The sequence below is a fragment of the Mesoplodon bidens genome (assembly GCF_964165515.1).
Source record: "Mesoplodon bidens genome assembly, chromosome: 5".
Lineage (NCBI taxonomy): Eukaryota > Metazoa > Chordata > Mammalia > Artiodactyla > Ziphiidae > Mesoplodon > Mesoplodon bidens.
In genome coordinates this window covers 60,203,322-60,221,255 of record NC_138161.1, presented here as the reverse complement: position 1 = coordinate 60,221,255, position 17,934 = coordinate 60,203,322, and the positions used below count along the sequence as shown (strand labels likewise).

The 17,934-nt window shown below is 49.8% G+C and overlaps 1 protein-coding gene across 4 annotated transcripts in view; it reads right to left on the bottom strand.

The window, feature by feature from the left end:
- Window positions 1-17,934, bottom strand: part of BOC (BOC cell adhesion associated, oncogene regulated) — an 81,407-nt gene that overhangs the window by 23,599 nt on the left and 39,874 nt on the right. For all 4 annotated transcript variants that reach the window (XM_081235772.1, XM_081235771.1, XM_081235770.1 and 1 more), the window contains one exon: window positions 1,174-1,320. In XM_081235772.1, coding sequence (XP_081091898.1) covers window positions 1,174-1,320 — 147 coding nt within the window. The remainder of the gene's footprint in view (window positions 1-1,173; window positions 1,321-17,934) is intronic.

Genomic DNA, 17,934 nt, shown 5'->3' with positions numbered 1-17,934 from the left:
CACTGAAGCCCTTCCCCCTGCATCACTGGCCTGCTAGGCTCTGTCTGCTTCTGGACCAGGGGTGCCATGGGGGTGGGGTCCCAGGGCTGAGTTCAGCTTCTTTCCACAGGAGACAGATTCACAGCGACTCACAGTACACTTGGTGACTGGGCTGGTGTTTAGCTTCCTGGCAGGCAAAGCACTGGTCATCAGCTTTGAGCTGCCTGGGGGCCTGCCCTTGGCAATCTGGATGTCCCTGCAGTCTAGGCTCATTGAGTCTGGTACCTGCCTGTCACTGGGCCGCCCCAGGTGTGAGCTGATTAGGCAAATGCCAGATGGAAAGGAAAAAGCCCTTGACTCTTGTGGGATGGGCAGGCCTTCTCTAGGGGCTACTGCCAGGCTTCTGCTAGGGACAGTAGACATTCACATTCTTCTCAGTCTCCGGTTATTTCTGAGTGGCAGAATTAGGCTTTTTACCCTTAAAAAAAAAAAGTTTTTTGTATTTTCTATAGTAAACATATACTCCCCTTTCATAACCAGAAAGTTAACAAAGATATTTTTAAATCTCTAGGACATTTAAAAAGGTACACATTTTGAAGTGTCGGGTCCAGTCATAGGGTCTACTTGGCCTTGAGTACAGGTAAGTTGTGGAAAGTAGCTGACTTGGCCTTGAGAGAGAGCTTCTCTCCCCGCTGGCACTCTGTGGACAAAAGCTTGGTCGCCGCTGGACCAGCTGTCACGTCCACTTAGCAGGAAGCTGTGACTGTTGAGGTGGTTGCGTTACCAGGAAGATGGGGAGAGGGAATATTTCAAGTTCCACTAAAGACTGCTCTGCTGTGCGGGGAAGAGCCCCTGTCTCCCACCAGGGAACCCCACAGCTCCAGGAATGTCTGGTCCGTCAGGCAGCCCTCCTGTGTATGCCTGGTGGCAGGGAGCCTGCACAGGGAGAGTCTCAGCCCTCATCCAATGGCAGCAGCTCAGCAGCATCTGCCAGGGCCTCAAAGGATGAAGAGATTCCTCGCGACAGGTTCAGGGGACCTCCACAACAGAGGCCAGTCCCTTCAGGATCCCGCGGGGCTAAATATCAGGGCAGAAGACAGCTGACGAGCATGGGGACGGGGGTTCGGGAAGCCCTGCAGAGACGGCCAGCTTCCCTCCTGGCCCCAGCCGCTGGGCTCCTGCTTGCTCGCTCACCTCTGGAGGCCTCCAGCCACTCGTGTTTGACACTGTATCGGACCTGGGCTTTTGGGTGGCTCTCAGGAAGGTGACAGGCGATGACCGCCGTGTTCCCCTCATCCACTTCAATCACATGCTGAACGTCTAACTTGAAGTCCTGGAGATCTGTGGAGAGAAGGGAAGGGGCCGGTTGGGCCTCGATGCAGGAGAGAGGCAGACAGGGCCACATTTCAGGGTGGGCTTGTGCCTCAGTGTCTTTAGTCACAATCAACAGCTGCAAGAAGCTCACACACTCGGGGTGCTCTGGGGGTGCTCCGAGTCCTTGCTCCAACCTTTTGGTGTCTAGAGGAGTTTACAGGAGGGAATGTGTGGCCCGCGTCACTGCATGGGGAGCTCAGCTGGGTGTATATAAGTTGAGGGGGCGGGGTGCAGAGAATTCCATGAAGTGGTGCCTGTGACGCAGACCAGCCTCTTTTGTTACACTGACATGGGGGGCAAGTTGGCTAGGCCCATCGGCCCCACTGAGCCTGGCTGGAAATGGGTCACAGTCAAGGCACAGATGTCCCGGCACAGCTCGTGGAGACTAAAAGGAACAACGATAGAGAATGCTTTTGTCTGTTTTCCAGTTCAATCAAGAATCGCCTTCTCCTCAGACATCCACAGTGAAAAGTGAAAGGCCCGAGATTCTGCTCAATTGCTAACCGTGGTTACAACCAGAAGGCTGATTCCTGCTACCCAGGAGCTATGCAGTCCTCCCCAGTATCCTCGGGGATTGGTTCCAGGTACCCCAGTGGATACTAAAATCGGCGGATACTCAAGTCCCTTATATAAAATTGTGCTGGCCAACGATTAACAGTCGGCCTGCCGTATCCTCGGATTTTCCACCTGCAGATTCCGAAAGCCGACTCCATGTCATGTCATGGCTAATTCTTTCTCAGGGCTAAGGATGGGGATCTGTGGATGCCTGAAGGATTTTCTAAGGCAAAGCGGGATGTCCCCAGTGTGGCTTAATGGCAGTGGAATGCGGGCGAGCCGAGGGTCCTGACACCAGGCTGCAGTCTCTCCTGACTTAGCTCAGGGGCAGGAAGACTGGGATTTAAACTGGAGAGGATGGAGATCCATCTGGAACCAAAGCAGGATGTTTCCTAAACAATCCAACGGTCCAAACAGCAAAACTCTCTTTGAGCCAAATCACTGCTGTTGCTGAACAAAATGGGCCATTTGTGCAACAAAACCGCATTCCAAATTTGGTTTTCAGGATTGTGGCTGAATTTAATTTAAGAGAGGAAATAAAACTAATAGAGAATAAGATAAGAGAGATGAAAATATTTACCCAGACACTCTCTCCACAAAGGTACTCAGAAAGCCCTGGAGGCACCATCTCTGAGTGCTGACCACACCACATTCTGATCAGCTGAGAACTGATACCATCGCAGTGTAACTGCAGTTCACGGCAAGACTCCACCTGCCTGTGTGGTTGGTTCCCAGACAAGGCAACAGGAGCGGTGGGAATCGGGTTTCGCACAGAAGACAGGAGCTAATGACCAAAACCAAACCACTGTCACCGGAGGAGAGCTCAGTGGTCAAGGCACTCAGTGAGGTCAAGAGGTTTCCCATTGAATGGAACTTTCAAGAAGTTCTTAGTCAAGCCAAGCCAGAGCAGGGCAGGAAAGCCCTTTTATTTCTGTGAAAGGATCACTGTCCCCTTGATTCCAATATTCAACTGTGAACGTTTTAGGGGCAGGGACCAAGTCTTCTTCATGTATATGTCCTCTGAACCTAACCAGTACCTGGCGCAAGTAGATGCTCAGTGAATGCTGAATGACCAATGAGTGACTATCTTGGAGCTGGGCCACTCAAGTCAGGTACAAGATGCCCATGCATGTTGCCTGTGAACTCAAATTTCATAGTTGAGTTGGGTCTATAGTATGAGCTCAAGGGCTTAGCACAACAAATTGTCCATGAACCTTTTATCCAAGTGTGGCCAACCTTTATCTAAGTTTGGATATTTTGAAAATAGAATGTTTCTTGAGTGATTACTTCCAGGGTCACAGGAAAGAGGTAAAACAGGTGTAATAAATGTGGAATAAGAAATACATGCTGTTGGTCGGGACAGAGCGGCAGAGTAGAAGACCTTGAGCTCACCTCCCCCCACGAGCACACCAGAATCACAACTAACTGCTGAAGAGCCATCAGTAGAAAAGACTGGAACCTACCAAAAAAACATATTCTACATCCAGAGACAGAGAAGGAACCACAACAAGATGGTAGTAGGGGCACACTTGAGATATAATCAAATCCCATACCCCCAGGTGGGCAACCCACAAACTGGAGAATAATTATATCACAGAAGTTCTCCCACGGGAACAAGAGAGAGTTCTGAGCCCCATGTCAGGCTCCCCAGCTTGGGGGTCTGGCATCGAGAGGAGGAGACCCCAGAACATTTGGCTTTGAAGGTCAGTGGGGCTTGATCACAGGAGCTCCACAGGACTGGGGGAAACAGAGATCCACTCTTAGAGGACACACACAGGTCTTGTGTGCACTGGGACCCAGGGCAAAAGCAGTGACTTCATAGGAGCCTTGGCCAGACCTACCTGCTGGTCTTGGAGGGTCTCCTGGGGAGGCAGGGGGTAGCTGTGGCTCTTTCTTGGGACATACAAGCTGGCAGCGAACGTGTCCGGATTACTCATCTGAAGGCTGACATCTTGCTTGGGTCATTAGCACCAAGACCTGACCCCACCCAACAGCCTGCAGGCTCCACTGCTGGCACACCTCTGCCAGACAACCAACGGGGCAGGAACACAGTCCCACCCATCAACAGACAGGCTGCTTAAAGACTTCCTGAGCACACAGCCACCTCTAAACACGCTCCTTGACACAGCCCTGCCCACCAGATGGCCAAGACCCAATTCCACCCACCAGTGGGCAGGCACTGGCACCTCCCACCAGGAAGCCTGCACAAGTCTCGAGAGCAGCCTCACCCACCGGGGGGGCAGACACCAGAAGCAAGAAAAACAGTCACATAGCCTGCGGAACTGAGTCCAAAGACACAGGTCTGGACCTACCCTGGGACCAGCTGGTCCCTGGCCACCAGGTGACGAGAGGGGAGTGTACTGCTGGGACACTAGGACATCCCCTACTGACGGTCACTTCTCCAAAGCTGAGAAACATAACTAACCTTCCACATACATAAAAATACAAATAGAAGTTTAGACAAAATGACACGACAGAGGACTATGTTCCAGATAAAGGAACAAGATAAAACCCCAGAAGAACAACTGAGTGATGTGGAGATAGGCAATCTACCAGAGAAAAAGTTCTGAGTAATGATTGTAAAGATGATCCAAGAACTTGGGAAAAGAATGGATGCACAGAGCAAGAAATTACAAGACGTTTTAAACTAAGAATTAGAAAATATAAAGAACAACCAATCAGTTGAAGAATAACTGAAATGAAAAATACACTAGAAGAAATACATGCTGTTGACCAAGTAGTGTGGCAAAAACAATGACACAATGCCTGATTCATCTCTATGGCCCCATTTTGCTTTCCAGGCTGAACCAGTGGTTCCTGGGGGTCAAGGTGAGCTCTCTCATGGATTCCTTCCTTTGGGTGGGTGCCGGGCCTTCTGGGCTTTAAAGAATTATCTCATCATTATTTAATTTTGTGTTGGTGATAACCAACCCCAACTAAATTGCAAATTGCTAGCGGGCAACCTATTAATTTTGCACTCCATGCCCCCGCCCCAAGCCCCACTGCACCGTCTTCAGGATGCACCATGCTCATTTAGTCCTTGTTGAGTGACTAGTTTGGAAGGCTGTGCCCAAGGCCAGCTTGGTGGGCATGCACACCGTGCAGCTGTGCCGGGCCCTGCGCTTGGAAGACTTTCACTTTGCACTGAGCCCCACAAAATATGTAGCCTAGTCTTGGCTGAGCCTCTCAGCCAAGAGAGCGGATGTGTTCTCTCCCACAGAGAAGGAAGGTATGGCCTGTGGGAAGGGTGGTTTGCCTGTGCTCTGTGTGTTCTAGCTGGATGTTGCTATCTGCTTTCCCAGCAATGTAAAGGCCTTAACCCTCCTCAGCACAGGGTGTGCCCGACCTGCCAAGTCAGGAGGCTCCCCACAATGAGCTGTGAGCGATTGTGAGCTCAGGGGCACCTGGAAAATTCCTCAGTCACTGAGAAGCACTCTCATGCACGCTCTAATAAATCTAAAAACTACTCCACCAAGAGTTTCTGAGTTTTTGTTTCACCCTCCTCCTTTACCTCATTCTAAGAAAATCTGCCTCAAGCAAGAATGTACTTAAGCCTAACAGATCATTTTGCAAGAAAGATGTGAGCAACTGAAAGGTGTCTGGGATCAGAACGCCATCTCCAGCTTAGCCCTTGGCTTCTGCCCAATTGTAACTGAGGTCTTACCCGTGCACGGAGCACGCTGTCCTCCATGCACCCACCTCAGTGCCCCAACACTAGATAACACTATGCACTCCCCCTTAAGCCCCTCTCGGTGCCTTCTGCACGCTCTGACAATCCACTGCTGCCTTGGAGACGGCAGGCTGGGTGTGCGAGAGCGGGGGCGCTGGTCAGCCGTGCGGCAGACGGCCCCTCTGTTCTGATGCCAACATGTGCACGACAGCCCATGCGGGCAGGACCCAGGACACCCCAGCTGGGCTTCCAGCTCCCCACAAGGGCCGACTGGCAGGCGAGCCTCCTGGCTTCAAAACAAATAAGCAGCAGTTGGGTCCTTGGCCCTGTCCCCCCACCAAAGCTTAAGCTTTAGCTGTTGCTTCACTAGACAAATGCTCCCAATTTGGCTGCTGGAGCAAAAGTTGAGTTTCACTAAAAAGGGATCAAAGGCAGAGTAATGAAGTGATGGACGATCTGAAAATCAGAGCACCCCCTTTTCTAGCAGTTTTGGGCAGGAAGGAGGCCAGGCCGGGGCAGAGGCTTTGTGATCAATAACAGCCTAATCAGCCACCAGATGAGAGGCAGATGCAGGGAGATCTAGTTGGCTGCATATGAAGGAAAGCAGCCTGTTCTCAGGCCCCTTTGTCTGCAAAGCCAGTTTCCTGGCGAGTCCCTGGGCTGCTCAGAGCGCCTCGCTGGGAATAAGGGGGCAGGCCCTTCCGTTACAAATAGGGTTAGCAGGCCTCAGGCCTCGCTGCAGAACGACGGATCAGGTTTCCTGGGGGAAATGGCTTGACAGGACACCTGCCCTTGCCTGTTGGCTGGTGTGTTTGAGAAATCCATTAGAGGAATGTTTTTGCAGCTTTAATCCTCTTACCTTCCCTCAGACCCTTCTTTTGCATCCCCTCGTTGTGTATTCTTCCAACTATTTTATTAACTTGTCGGCACTAATCAAATGCCAGTAGGCTCACTCCTGTTTCTCAGCTCTCAGCAGGTCAGAAGCCCTGGTCTTTGAGGCCATCTCTGGGTTTATGGACCTTCCTTATGTGTCACAGAACTTCGTGCTTTCTGAGAAAGCCCATAACATCTCAGGCTCCATATGGAACCCTGCCCAGTTCCTTGCCTTCTAAGCACTCAATTTCTTAACGGAACATATATCTTCTGATGTATCACTTCCGTAGGAGCCTTGGATACACAGATTACAGGGATCTGTTCAGACACAAATCATGCAATATGCTCTGAGTTTCCTCTTCACATTTACAGGGTACATCAGGCTCCTACCTTCTTGGCTGTGGGGAAAAAAGAAGGAAAATAAAAACTTTCCGAGGCATGTCGGGGTGTGGCTGCCATCACCAGGATCATATGCGAAACCACAAATTGACAGGTTTCACCTTGGGCCCCTTTTGAGTTTCTTTCTCTCCACCTTCTAGCCTGGATCCTTCCTTTATGAATAAAAGGCTCAGTAGATCTATGAATTAAATGACAATATTCATTGTATGTCTGTTCATTCTCATAACACAAAATTGTCAAATCTTGATTGTAGGCTCATCCTCCAATTTTTATAGACTCCACCTGTCCTGTTACGTTGTACACTGTGCCTCAGCAAAATGCCCCCAGTGTAATCAATAAACCTAACTTTTACTTTCAGGGAGTTTCCTTATTTGATCGTCTTCTCCCTGAGTCCTCCCTTAGGCTGAAAATTAAAGTTCGCTTCTGTTTAAGAAAGAAGTCAGGTAAGACGGTGCCTTCAGGTGCAGGCTGCCTGGATTTACCAACATCCCCATCTCCCTGAGCGCTGCTGAGCGATTAAAAACACATTCCGGCTTTCAATGCATCCAGGCATTTCTCGTACCTAGTCAGTCCCGTCCTACCCTCCTGCCTGTTCTCAGGGAGCACAGGACAAGCCTGCACGCATCTGCCGAGGCTTGGATGGGATCCACCAGATCGTGAGGCGACTGAATTGGGCTCACTTGGCAACGCTGCCGGGTGGCTCAGCACCCTCGTGGCCGTCGACAAGTTTCTAGGCTGACCGATCATTCTACCCCCCAACTGTCCTGGCCGCCAGGCCTCAACTTGCCCCTGTGCTGGTTTGCTGCGTCTACGGCCAGTGTTACAAAGCATAGAAAGAGCTTGCCTCATGGAGTACCCCAGTGACATGCTGACCCTGTGGCCCATCCCTGCATGTTTTGAAAGGCAGCAAAGGTGCAAAGGAAGTAGATCCATGAGCCCGGGGCTCACCACTCTACCGACGGACTTGGAGGTGCTGTCTGAGCAGGTGAAGGGTCCTAGGCCTTGCCTCCCCGTGTGGGCTCTTGCAATGCAGGGGCTCTCCAGTGCCCTGAACTGCTTCGCGGATGGGCAGAGAATCACAGCACGACTTGATCTCCAAGTCACCTGAGGAGTCATGGCCTGGCACGACCCCAAGGCCAAGCCTCTGAAAGGAAGTGCGCTACAAGTGGAAAACCCTGGTGATGGACTGCAGAAGCGGAGTGGAGGCTGGATCCTGACGGTGTTCCTGTTAGAGGTGGGACTGCCTGGATCCTGATGAGTGGATGGGGTTTACTGTGGGATGGGCAGGGCTCTCAGACGCCACGCATTCTGGGTAGTGACTAAGCCTATTACTAGTCCATAGCCCTGGCACACAGACCACTGAAGTCAAACCCAACTGCAGCCCACAAGGCTGGGCAAAATCTGCATATTCTGCAGTTGGCATCTGGCATGATACCATCCCTCCAGACACCACTGATTCATTCACTCAGCCAGCCAGAAGCTGCAAAGATACCAAGAAGATAAAGACATAGTTCCTAACCACAGGAGCTTTACTCTAATAGAAGAGACAGTTAAAACAACACACAAGGCAGGGTACAACAATTCGAAAGAGGGGTGTCCCCAGGCGTAGTCCCCGCCACCTTCACCAGCATTCCAACCTCAGTCAGGTTACCTCGATCTCCAGAGCAACTTAGAAAGGGGGTTGGTGGAGTGACTAACCCTCCCTTTGCAGGCTGGAAGAGCGGACAAATACATTTGCTCTCTTCAGGATTTTTTTCTGCCTGTTCAATTGCATAATTTTGGCTCCAGAGCCATCTCCTGACAGCCATGGAAACGTGACATGAAATTTCTCACACACACTTTCTGATGAAAGGAAGGCATGCTCTCTTTTATTTAAATAAAAAGTTTCTATGGGGGAGAAAAAAACCTTGGCAGATGCCAAACATATTAGTTTTTAAATCTTGTGTTTCTTTCTTTTCTTTTGAGTTAAGGTGGGGTGTGCACCTAGATTGGAGCAGTGGGAGAAAGCTGAGGACGGGGAAGAGATGAAGAGTCAGAGGGAGGAGAGCAGAAGGTCAGAGTCAAGACTGGAGGCGGGCAGGACAGGAGAGAGGGCATAAAAGGAGGGGTGCGCGAGGAAGGAGGAGGAAAACAAAAAGAACCTAGTTTGCAATGTCATTAAATGATTTGCAGTAAACTGGCCTAATGCTTCAGGAATTTCTTGGCTTGAACCAATTAAAAAATATATATATATATTTTTAAAAGACATATGAGAATGAGAAATGTTATTAATCCTTGAAACCAAATCAAGGATGGGAGCCATTTCTCCACTGAGTCTGGCAGCCAGATGAACAGAGAAGATGTCTGTAGACCATCCCATTTATTTGACTCCAGCGCTGCCGTGAAGGAGGGCTGGCTAGCAGAACTGGGGAGTTTCTTTTGGACTAGACGAAGGAATAAAATGGTTTGAAAACACACACTGGGGAAAGAGAGAAGAAGGAAAAAAAAGATTGACTTGCCAGCAACCCACATCACACATATTTCTCTGATCAACCAAATATAAACTAGAAACTTAGCAATGGGAAAATTAATGTGAATCCCGGTGGTCTGGACTCATCAGAGCCAGAGCTGGTTCCTGGCATGGTCTTTGGCAGGCTGGCGGCCTGCACAGGAAGAGAGAGATGAGAGAAGACAGAGGCGTTCGGAGGAACAATGGACATGAACCCTTCAGCGTGGCCTTTACAAACCGAATTCTAGGTGGGAGAGGCAGGGGCACAGTCTGAAGGCCGTGGGACCCACGGTGGTTCTCACTTTCCCCTCCACGCACCTGGGAACTACACAGTCCTAAAAGCAGTAATGACTACCCATGTCGTCTGCCCACCCTCTCTGACAGTGTCCCGTGAGGCGCCTGGTAGGACGTGGAGCCACTTCCACTGGCGTCTCCCTTCAAACGTTCCAGAGTTTCCTCTAAAAATGCTTCATGCTTCTGACGTCCATCAATTTTTCTAAATCCTTCCTGAATCTATTTGTATTTTCAGCCTGTTTATATCCCAAGATGTTGCTCCATCCTTTTTGTTTACTTCCTCAAAATTTTTACTATGTCATAATCTGGTGAAGAAATCTTTGTTCACCTTCTGCACGCCCTTTCTGATCTTCTAGACTTCAAACACATCTTATCCGGGAGTCTGCCTCTCCCTAGACATTCACCGAAGGCCTAGCCTGTGCCAGGCCCTTTGTGCAGCAGTGTGGGGGTCACAGAGGTGAAGGGCTAAGAGACGGTGGCAGGAGAGGCCTAGAGAAGTAAACTCGGGATGGCAGGGAGCCGGGAAGAGGGGACCCCACTCCAGACGTGGGGGGTCGAGGGGTCAAGAAAAGATTCTTAGAGGAGAAGATGTTTGAATCTTGAAAACTGAGAAGGAATCTATTAACCCAAGGGAAGTGGGAACTCTCTGGGAACGGAAAGGAGGTTGTTACAGGTGGACGGAGCGCGCGCCATTTCAAAAACCAGGGCTTCCCTGGTGGCGCAGTGGTTGAGAGTCCGCCTGCCGATGCAGGGGACACGGGTTCATGCCCTGGTTCGGGAGGATCCCACATGCCGCAGAGCGGCTGGGCCCGTGAGCCGTGGCCGCTGAGCCTGCGCGTCCAGAGCCTGTGCCCTGCAACGGGAGAGGCCACAACAGTGGGAGGCCCGTGTACCGCAAAAAAAAACAAAAAACAAAAACAGAAACAAAAAAAAGAAAACCAGTGCAAGACTAGCTGAGGAAATGGCAGGGTTGCTGGGTCTAGAGTGGGAGGAGGTAGGGCTGAGAGGGAGGCTTAAGTGTCACGCTGCAGCCTGAGTCTTACTCTGTGATGCCTTTTCAATGTTTTTAAGTAGAAAAGGAGCGCAGTCCCCAAAAATGAAGCACAATTTTCCCTAAAGAAAAAAACAAGCTGTTTCTGCCACAGCAAGTTTTTTTTTTCCCTTTTGTTTACCCTTTTCCCCTCAGTATTAAGTGATAGTCCTTTATTTAGATTTGAACATTTTGTCCCACTTGCAGGACAGACTCACTGTTCTATAGTTCCTGGGACTATTACCAGATTCCAAAAATGGTTGAAAGTCTAAAAAACAAGATCAGGGTAGAAATCCCTGAACTCTTCTACACACACACAAAACAAAGGAGAGCCAAGGAACTCATTTGCTCTCTTGATGCTTTTTCATTTTAAAGGAACCATCTTGCATCATGTTCTTTAGAGGTTCCAGTGATTTCAAGCAAGCTAATCAATCCTTCCCCTTGTCTTCCTATGCAAAAGCCTTCTTAAAGTCTGTTCTGGCTCACTGAATCTATAGTTGTACCTGCTTAACACACTGTGTGGTCCTTCCCTTTTCTCTTAGCTTAGAAAATGAACCTAGGATTTTATTTAAGCATATGGGTGTTCGTGCAAAGAACAGACTGAGGAGAGGAGTCGGGTAGGTTAAGAGTTCTAAGCATGTCCCTGGGAGAAGATGCACCATGGAACTGAGTCCTCTTTGGGTAAATATTGACCACTGCTAAATAGAGAATTGGAACCCTGGCTGTTTGGGGCAGTTGCTGCCATGATGCCCTGAGCTAACTCCACACATTTGTCTGGGCCCCTGTGCCAGGCCTACTGGGATTAGCATTACCAAAGCCATTTGAAGATTTCACCAGAATACCAGGGGAAATTCTTGTGAGGTGTGAATTTCTGCCTGTATCCAGTAGAAAACAGAAAGGGTTAATATGACTTTGGCCTAAAGCTGTAAGGTATTCCTTAGTCATCTCCTATTTAGGTACTCAAGTTGCTTAGTACCTTTTAGGTTTAAACTGTCTTTCAATAATTTTCTTGTCCAACTGGCAAAGTAAAATACACAACGCTTACGGCATAAAGCGGTTGGATTTCAAGGTCAAGTTAGTTCTCCTTTTCCAACTATACCACCATGTGGAGCTGTCTCCTTGCCTCTCCCAGCAAAGGCAGATTCACACTGTGCCTGGTGGGTATCTTCAGACCCAGCTTTCAGCTGCAGATTCCTTTCCCCTCCTAGGGAAATACAGCCACTGGGTGATGGTCTCTCTCTTGCTACCTCATCCTAATTTCAGGATCGGACTGAACTCACTATGGAATTATCTGCACCGTCCAAGAAACTGCACTGGGCTTAGGTCTAAGTACACGATGTAGAGAGCTGAACTTCGTTGTTGAAGGTCTGAGAAAGGGACATGAGGACTCAAAAAATTAGAGATAAAGGTTGTCCTGCACAAATTCAAGGCTCAACCCTGAGTCTTCCTCAATCCCCTGAAACTGAAATGAATCACTGTTCACCTGAGCTCCCACGAAAATCTGTTTATATCTCTATTAGGCAACTCATGGGTCTGACTGACTTGCTTTATGGCTAACATGTAAATGCAGTCCACCTTCTCCATCAGACTAAGAGATCCTCAGCAGGACGGACTAGATCTTACTGTGCTGCTGGAAATTCTAAACACTCCCCAATTCGCAGGACAGCAATCTCCAAAACACCCAGATATTGAACTCAGGAGAATGGTTGGTTTGCTGGTTCCCTAGTGGGACTCATGAATCGCCAGCCTGCTGGCTAGCCCTATGGATTTTGGACCTACCAGCCTCCACAATCATGTGAGCCAATTCTTTTTTTTTTTTTTTTTTTTGTGGTACACGGGCCTCTCACTGTTGTGGCCTCTCCAGTTGTGGAGCACAGGCTCAGCGGCCATGGCTCACGGGCCCAGCCGCTCCACGGCATGTGGGATCTTCCTGGACCGGGGCACGAACCCATGTCCCCTGCATCGGCAGGCGGACTCTCAACCACTGCGCCACCAGGGAAGCCGGAGCCAATTCTTTAAAATAAATCTTTCTCTCCCTTTCTTTTTGCCTTTCCCTACTCCTCTTTCTCTCTCTCTCTCCCCCTATGTGTGTGTGTGTGTGTATAATTATATATATGTTCTCCATAAAATTATGTGTGTTTATGTAATTATGTATGTGTGTATATATGTGTGTGTGTATATACACATACATGCATTTTATATATATATGGAGAGAGAGAGAGAGGGGGAGAGAGATTGGCTCTTCTTCTCTGGAGAACCCTGACTAAAAACAAGGATAAAGGAAGCTAGAAATATATATTTTTTAATGTCGACAGCAATCCTTAGTGGCCTATTCTAATTCAGGGTCACAGCACAGAAGACCTTAAGGAAGTGTCTGATGGGAATCAGAGCTGGGGAGGTGAGTAAGAAGAGTCATGGCTTCTGTCTGTGGAACTCACAAGGCCAAGGGCCAGGGTCGGCCCATCCTGCCAGGGCAAACCAGCACTGTCTCCTTGGAACAATAAGCAGCAGTGAACCAACACAAGCATAAATGGGCAGCTCTGTGGGCTACACTGACAACATATATGCAGTGACACTATGGGCTGCTCTCAGAGGTGGCGGGGAGGTGGGAACCCAGGTTGGAGAACATGTGTGTAGGGGAAGCTAAGAAATTCACAGGAAATGGGTTTGTTCTCTCTTCCTGATAAGCCAGTCCTCTCTCTTGGCTCTGGCTGTGATGGAAGCTTTGCCACTCCTGGGCTCTGTCGTCCTAGGGCTGCTCCCAGAGTGGAGTTGGGCAGCACAGGGTTGGGCACAGGCCTCAGAGCCTTCTGCAAGAGGACACTCCACACATATGTGCTGACCAAATGGGTGAGTGAATGAAGTCTGGAATTCATAAAATGCCTCAAAATATTCCTATCATATACTCTCTCATTTGATTCTCTAAAAAACAAAACAAAACCATAAGATGGATGATGTAATCATTACTGTGCTCATTTCACAGTTGTGGCAATCTGAGAAATCAAGTGACTTGCCCAAAGCCACATTGACTCTAAGTGGCAGAGTTAAAACTTAAAAAAAAAAAGAAGAAAGAAAGATCCTCGGTTTAAGTTGCTTGTTTTTTCCATTACACCAGTTTGGCTCTTCATTTCACTCATGGGTTAAATTATGGTAACAAAGGGCCCCTGTCCCCTTCTGACCTTTCCTCAAAGGCACAGAGTCATGGAGGCAGCTGCCTAAGGGGAACTCCTTCCTTTCCTGTCAGCTGTCTTGCCTCTGATCTCTCATGCCAGAGAAGGATAATTCAGGAGTACGTGACTGATCCTAGGGTTTGAAGACCTTACGGAGGGGTTACAGATCGGCTGTCAATTAAACCAGCACCAGCATAAGACTTCACATTAGCCTGAGGACTAAACTCCCCAGATATAGAATTACTACCCAGTTACCGCCTATTTTATTTCCAACTATGACTAGGACCTAGGGATTATAGGATAACTGGGAGAATTAACTGAAAAGATAGAAAGAAGGTAAAAATGAAGAATTATTAGGAGTTTATCTGAATGGTAGATGACTAGTGGTAAGGGGTTGGAAACAGCTTTCACGCTGCGTGCCAGCTCTGAACTGGTTGTGATTACGTGCTGTGCTGTGTGGAAAGCAACGCTAAGGATGCCTCGGGGTCCAGGAACAAGGAATGTGGTGTCCACGGGCAACATCCGCTGTTGGTTCAGGCGCACAGAGTGGTTGGCACCCGGGTGTAAAGCTTGTGAAAAGAGAGGTAAGAGGAAGAGAGGTAAGAAACGAGAGCAAAGCATTTCAAAAAGAATTAGACAAGGTGGTCTGAAGAGAGGCATTAGCAGCAAGAGAGATTCACCACAAAGAAACCTTAAGTGAAAAGGGAAAAATAATCTCCACAAAAGAGAGTGGGAAGGGCACCTCCACAGAGAGTAAGAAAAGCAGTTCTCCACACAGCCAGGACCACCTGGAGGAGAGGGTGGGAGTGCACAGGTGAGACTTCAGGTGGTCCCATTTTACCTGAAGAACACAGGCTGATGTCACCAGGCAGGGGTAAAGTACAAGTGCACCCCCTGGCATCAGAGTAAAAGTGGTCTGGACCAGGGAAGTTCTGCTAGCAGCCTCCTCCACATCCCTGAATCCGCAAGCCAGGTCTCAGCCCCCATCACTGCAAGCCCCCATCACTGCAAGCCCCATCACTGCAAGCCCCATCACTGCAAGCCCCATCACTGCAAGCCCCCATCACTGAAAGCCCCATCACTGAAAGCCCCCATCACTGCAAGCCCCATCACTGCAAGCCCCCATCACTGCAAGGCCCCCATCACTGCAAGGCCCCCATCACTGAAAGCCCCCATCACTGAAAGCCCCATCACTGAAAGCCCCCATCACTGAAAGCCCCCATCACTGAAAGCCCCCATCACTGAAAGCCCCCATCACTGAAAGCCACCAGTGATCTCTAGGGGTTCACGGAGATGCAGGAGGCAGCGCCCTGCCACGGAGGCCCAACAGCAAGTGCCCTGCCTGAGGATGAACATCTGAATGCACTGGGGAGAGGCCAGAGGAGAAGGAAGCCTGAAACACCAAGTGTGGGTGTGCGTGCGTGCGAGCGTGCGTGCGTGCGCCAGCACACCGCTGCCGGTCTCGCCTCTGAATGCAGAACGTGCCTTCGATAATCCCTTCTGCCGCTCGGCCTCCCTCGCACACCAGCCACCCAGCAAAACACAGCCCCCATTCTGCTCAGGAATGTGCTCTGGGAAACTTAATCTAGCTGCTGAGTCTGGGCCAAATCCCCCACGGCATTAACCCAAGGACAGCACCCCTCTCTCCCGCCTTCCCACCACCCCGTCACTGCCTCCTCCAAGTTTGGGAGGCTGTAGTTCCAGTCCACCAACTCCCTCTCCCCAGGACCCAGACCCTCCAAGCCCGCTCTCCCCATTTCCAGCACTTCTCCATCCATCTTCTGGTCAGGCCCAAACATTTCTCTTCTGATTCATGCCTACATGACACGCCAATGGCTCTTGGTTTTCAAACAAGACTCGCCTCAGCTTCTGCACAAGCCCCCTCTTCTCTCACTGCGCCTTCTTGGGTTGCAACCAAACCATTCCCTTTGTGCTCACTGCCAACTGCAGATCCCTTTGAACACCAGAGAAAGAAGCGGCCAGGAATTTTTTAAAAATAAAGGCTATAAATTGTCTCTCCTCACACAGATTCACCTTGAAGTAGAAGGAGGGCTCCAAAATAAATCTTCCACTCTCCAGCTCTCCTGTTCTCCAGACAATGAGAGGTTCAGGCTGGCTCGTGATTAGGCCAAGTTAGGGAGTCTCCCAAGTCTTCACAGACGAGGGCTGACCATTTGCAGGTGCGCAAACCTCCTGGAGGAGCGGCGTTGCTAAAGGCACAAAGGCTGCTAAAAGGCACCTCTCCTTTGTAATAACGAACAACAGGCAAGGACCCGATTGCCCAGCCCTAGGAAGAGCGTTCAGGACACTGTGGTAGAGCCACTCTGGGATGTTCTAGGGCCATGAGCAACTGTGCTCCTGCTCTGGAGGGGGATGGGGGACAGATTAACTAGAAGCGTGCCAGAGCGGTGGTTACACGGTACGTACACGTGAAAAACACATTGGGCTGTTCACTTAACATTCGTGCATTTTGTGTACTTTACTGGATGCATTTTATACTCAATAAAAAAGAAAAAGTAAATACGGTCCTATGGCCAATGGAAAACGCTTGTCATACGACGTCAAAGGGGAGAGAATAAGGACAGACACTGTATATTCAGTAGTGTAAAAATATAGGTAGGGATGAAAACCAGAAGGGTGTACTCCAAAATGATGATGGTGGTGGTATGAGGATGGTGGGGAGACATTATGTTCCACATATTCTAAACTTTCTAGAGAGTCAATTGAATTATAATTTAAAAATCTACAAGAGAAGTATGATGGTAAGAAGTGTAGCTCTGGCCTCAGCCCTTCTTGTTATGACGAGATGACCCCTGTCACCCTCCTCACCCAGCTCTCCCAGCACCCTCCCCCAGCCCACCAGCACACCTTGGCGGGGGGGGCCCAGCAGGTGGCCCAGGGCCTGCCTGCCTCACTAAACCCAAACCCGAACCCTAAGCCTGCTCCCCAGAGGCCTGGCACTCAGAGTCAGTGAGTGCTGCTGCGGCCAGAGGCAAAGTGGCTCCAAGATGCAGCCCAGGCTTGGCCTCCCCCACTAGGGAGGTAGCTAGGAACCCACCCTGTCTTCCGGCCTCCTCTGAGAAGTGGGCAGGGCTGCTAAACGGGTTCCTCAGGAAACAGGAGTACCGTTGCCAGCCTCGTTCTACTCTCTATTCTCCCACGGGAGTGAAGTCCCTCTAGGGATCTGGAAACCAGAGGGCGGGGCGGGGTCTTTTCTCCCCTGCTTTTCTACTCCCCCTTCTCTCACCACTTTCTCCCCAGGACTCACACCTCACACCTCAGGGACCCCAGCCGACGCTTAAGGAGCATCTTAGAAGCTTGGCTGCCTTAGGTGTGACCTGTAACATAAGGACCACCAACCTCCTGGAACCACATGGTCCAGGAGGTTGATAACGATGGTGACACGGAAGCAGGACTGTCCGGGATAAAGAGGCACAGCTAAGTCGTGAGGGAACAAGCTCAGGAGACCTTCTCAAAGGTTAAGCCCAAACACCATGGAACTCTCAACAAGATCCCCTGTTTCCTAGGCTTCAGCCACCAGGAAGGGGAGGTTAACTCTTAATACTGTTGACCTTGAACAACATGGGTTTGAACTGCGTGGGTCCACGTGGCTGGAGATCTTTTCCCCCACAGTAAATACTATGGCACCGCATGCCCCGAGGTTGGTTGGACCTGCGGATGCAGAGGACCCCTTATGAGTTATATGCCAATTCTCGAGTGCCCAGAGGGTCGGCGACCCTCACCCTGAATTGTTCAAGGGCCAAGTGAATGTCCTGGCTATAGACTCCACATATAAGAGCAGGTGTTGCGGCTGCGCTTCCAAAATAAGCCTTTGGAAGTTTATTTAACCAGTCAAGTCTCATTTCCCATACGTACCAGGGGTAGAAAATCAGGTAATGTGTGTACTGAGGTTGGGCACAATAGTGTATCCAAGTGGTCATTATATACAAGAGTAGCACGAAGTCTTCTCCCGGCATCCTCCTTGGACCAAAGTGTCGCCTCACTTCTTCCTCTCTACCCTCTGTCCCACAGTTCCCTTTTCATTGTGTTCCACTATTTCTGTTTCAGGAATTTAGACTATGCCTGCCCCGCAGAGAGGCAG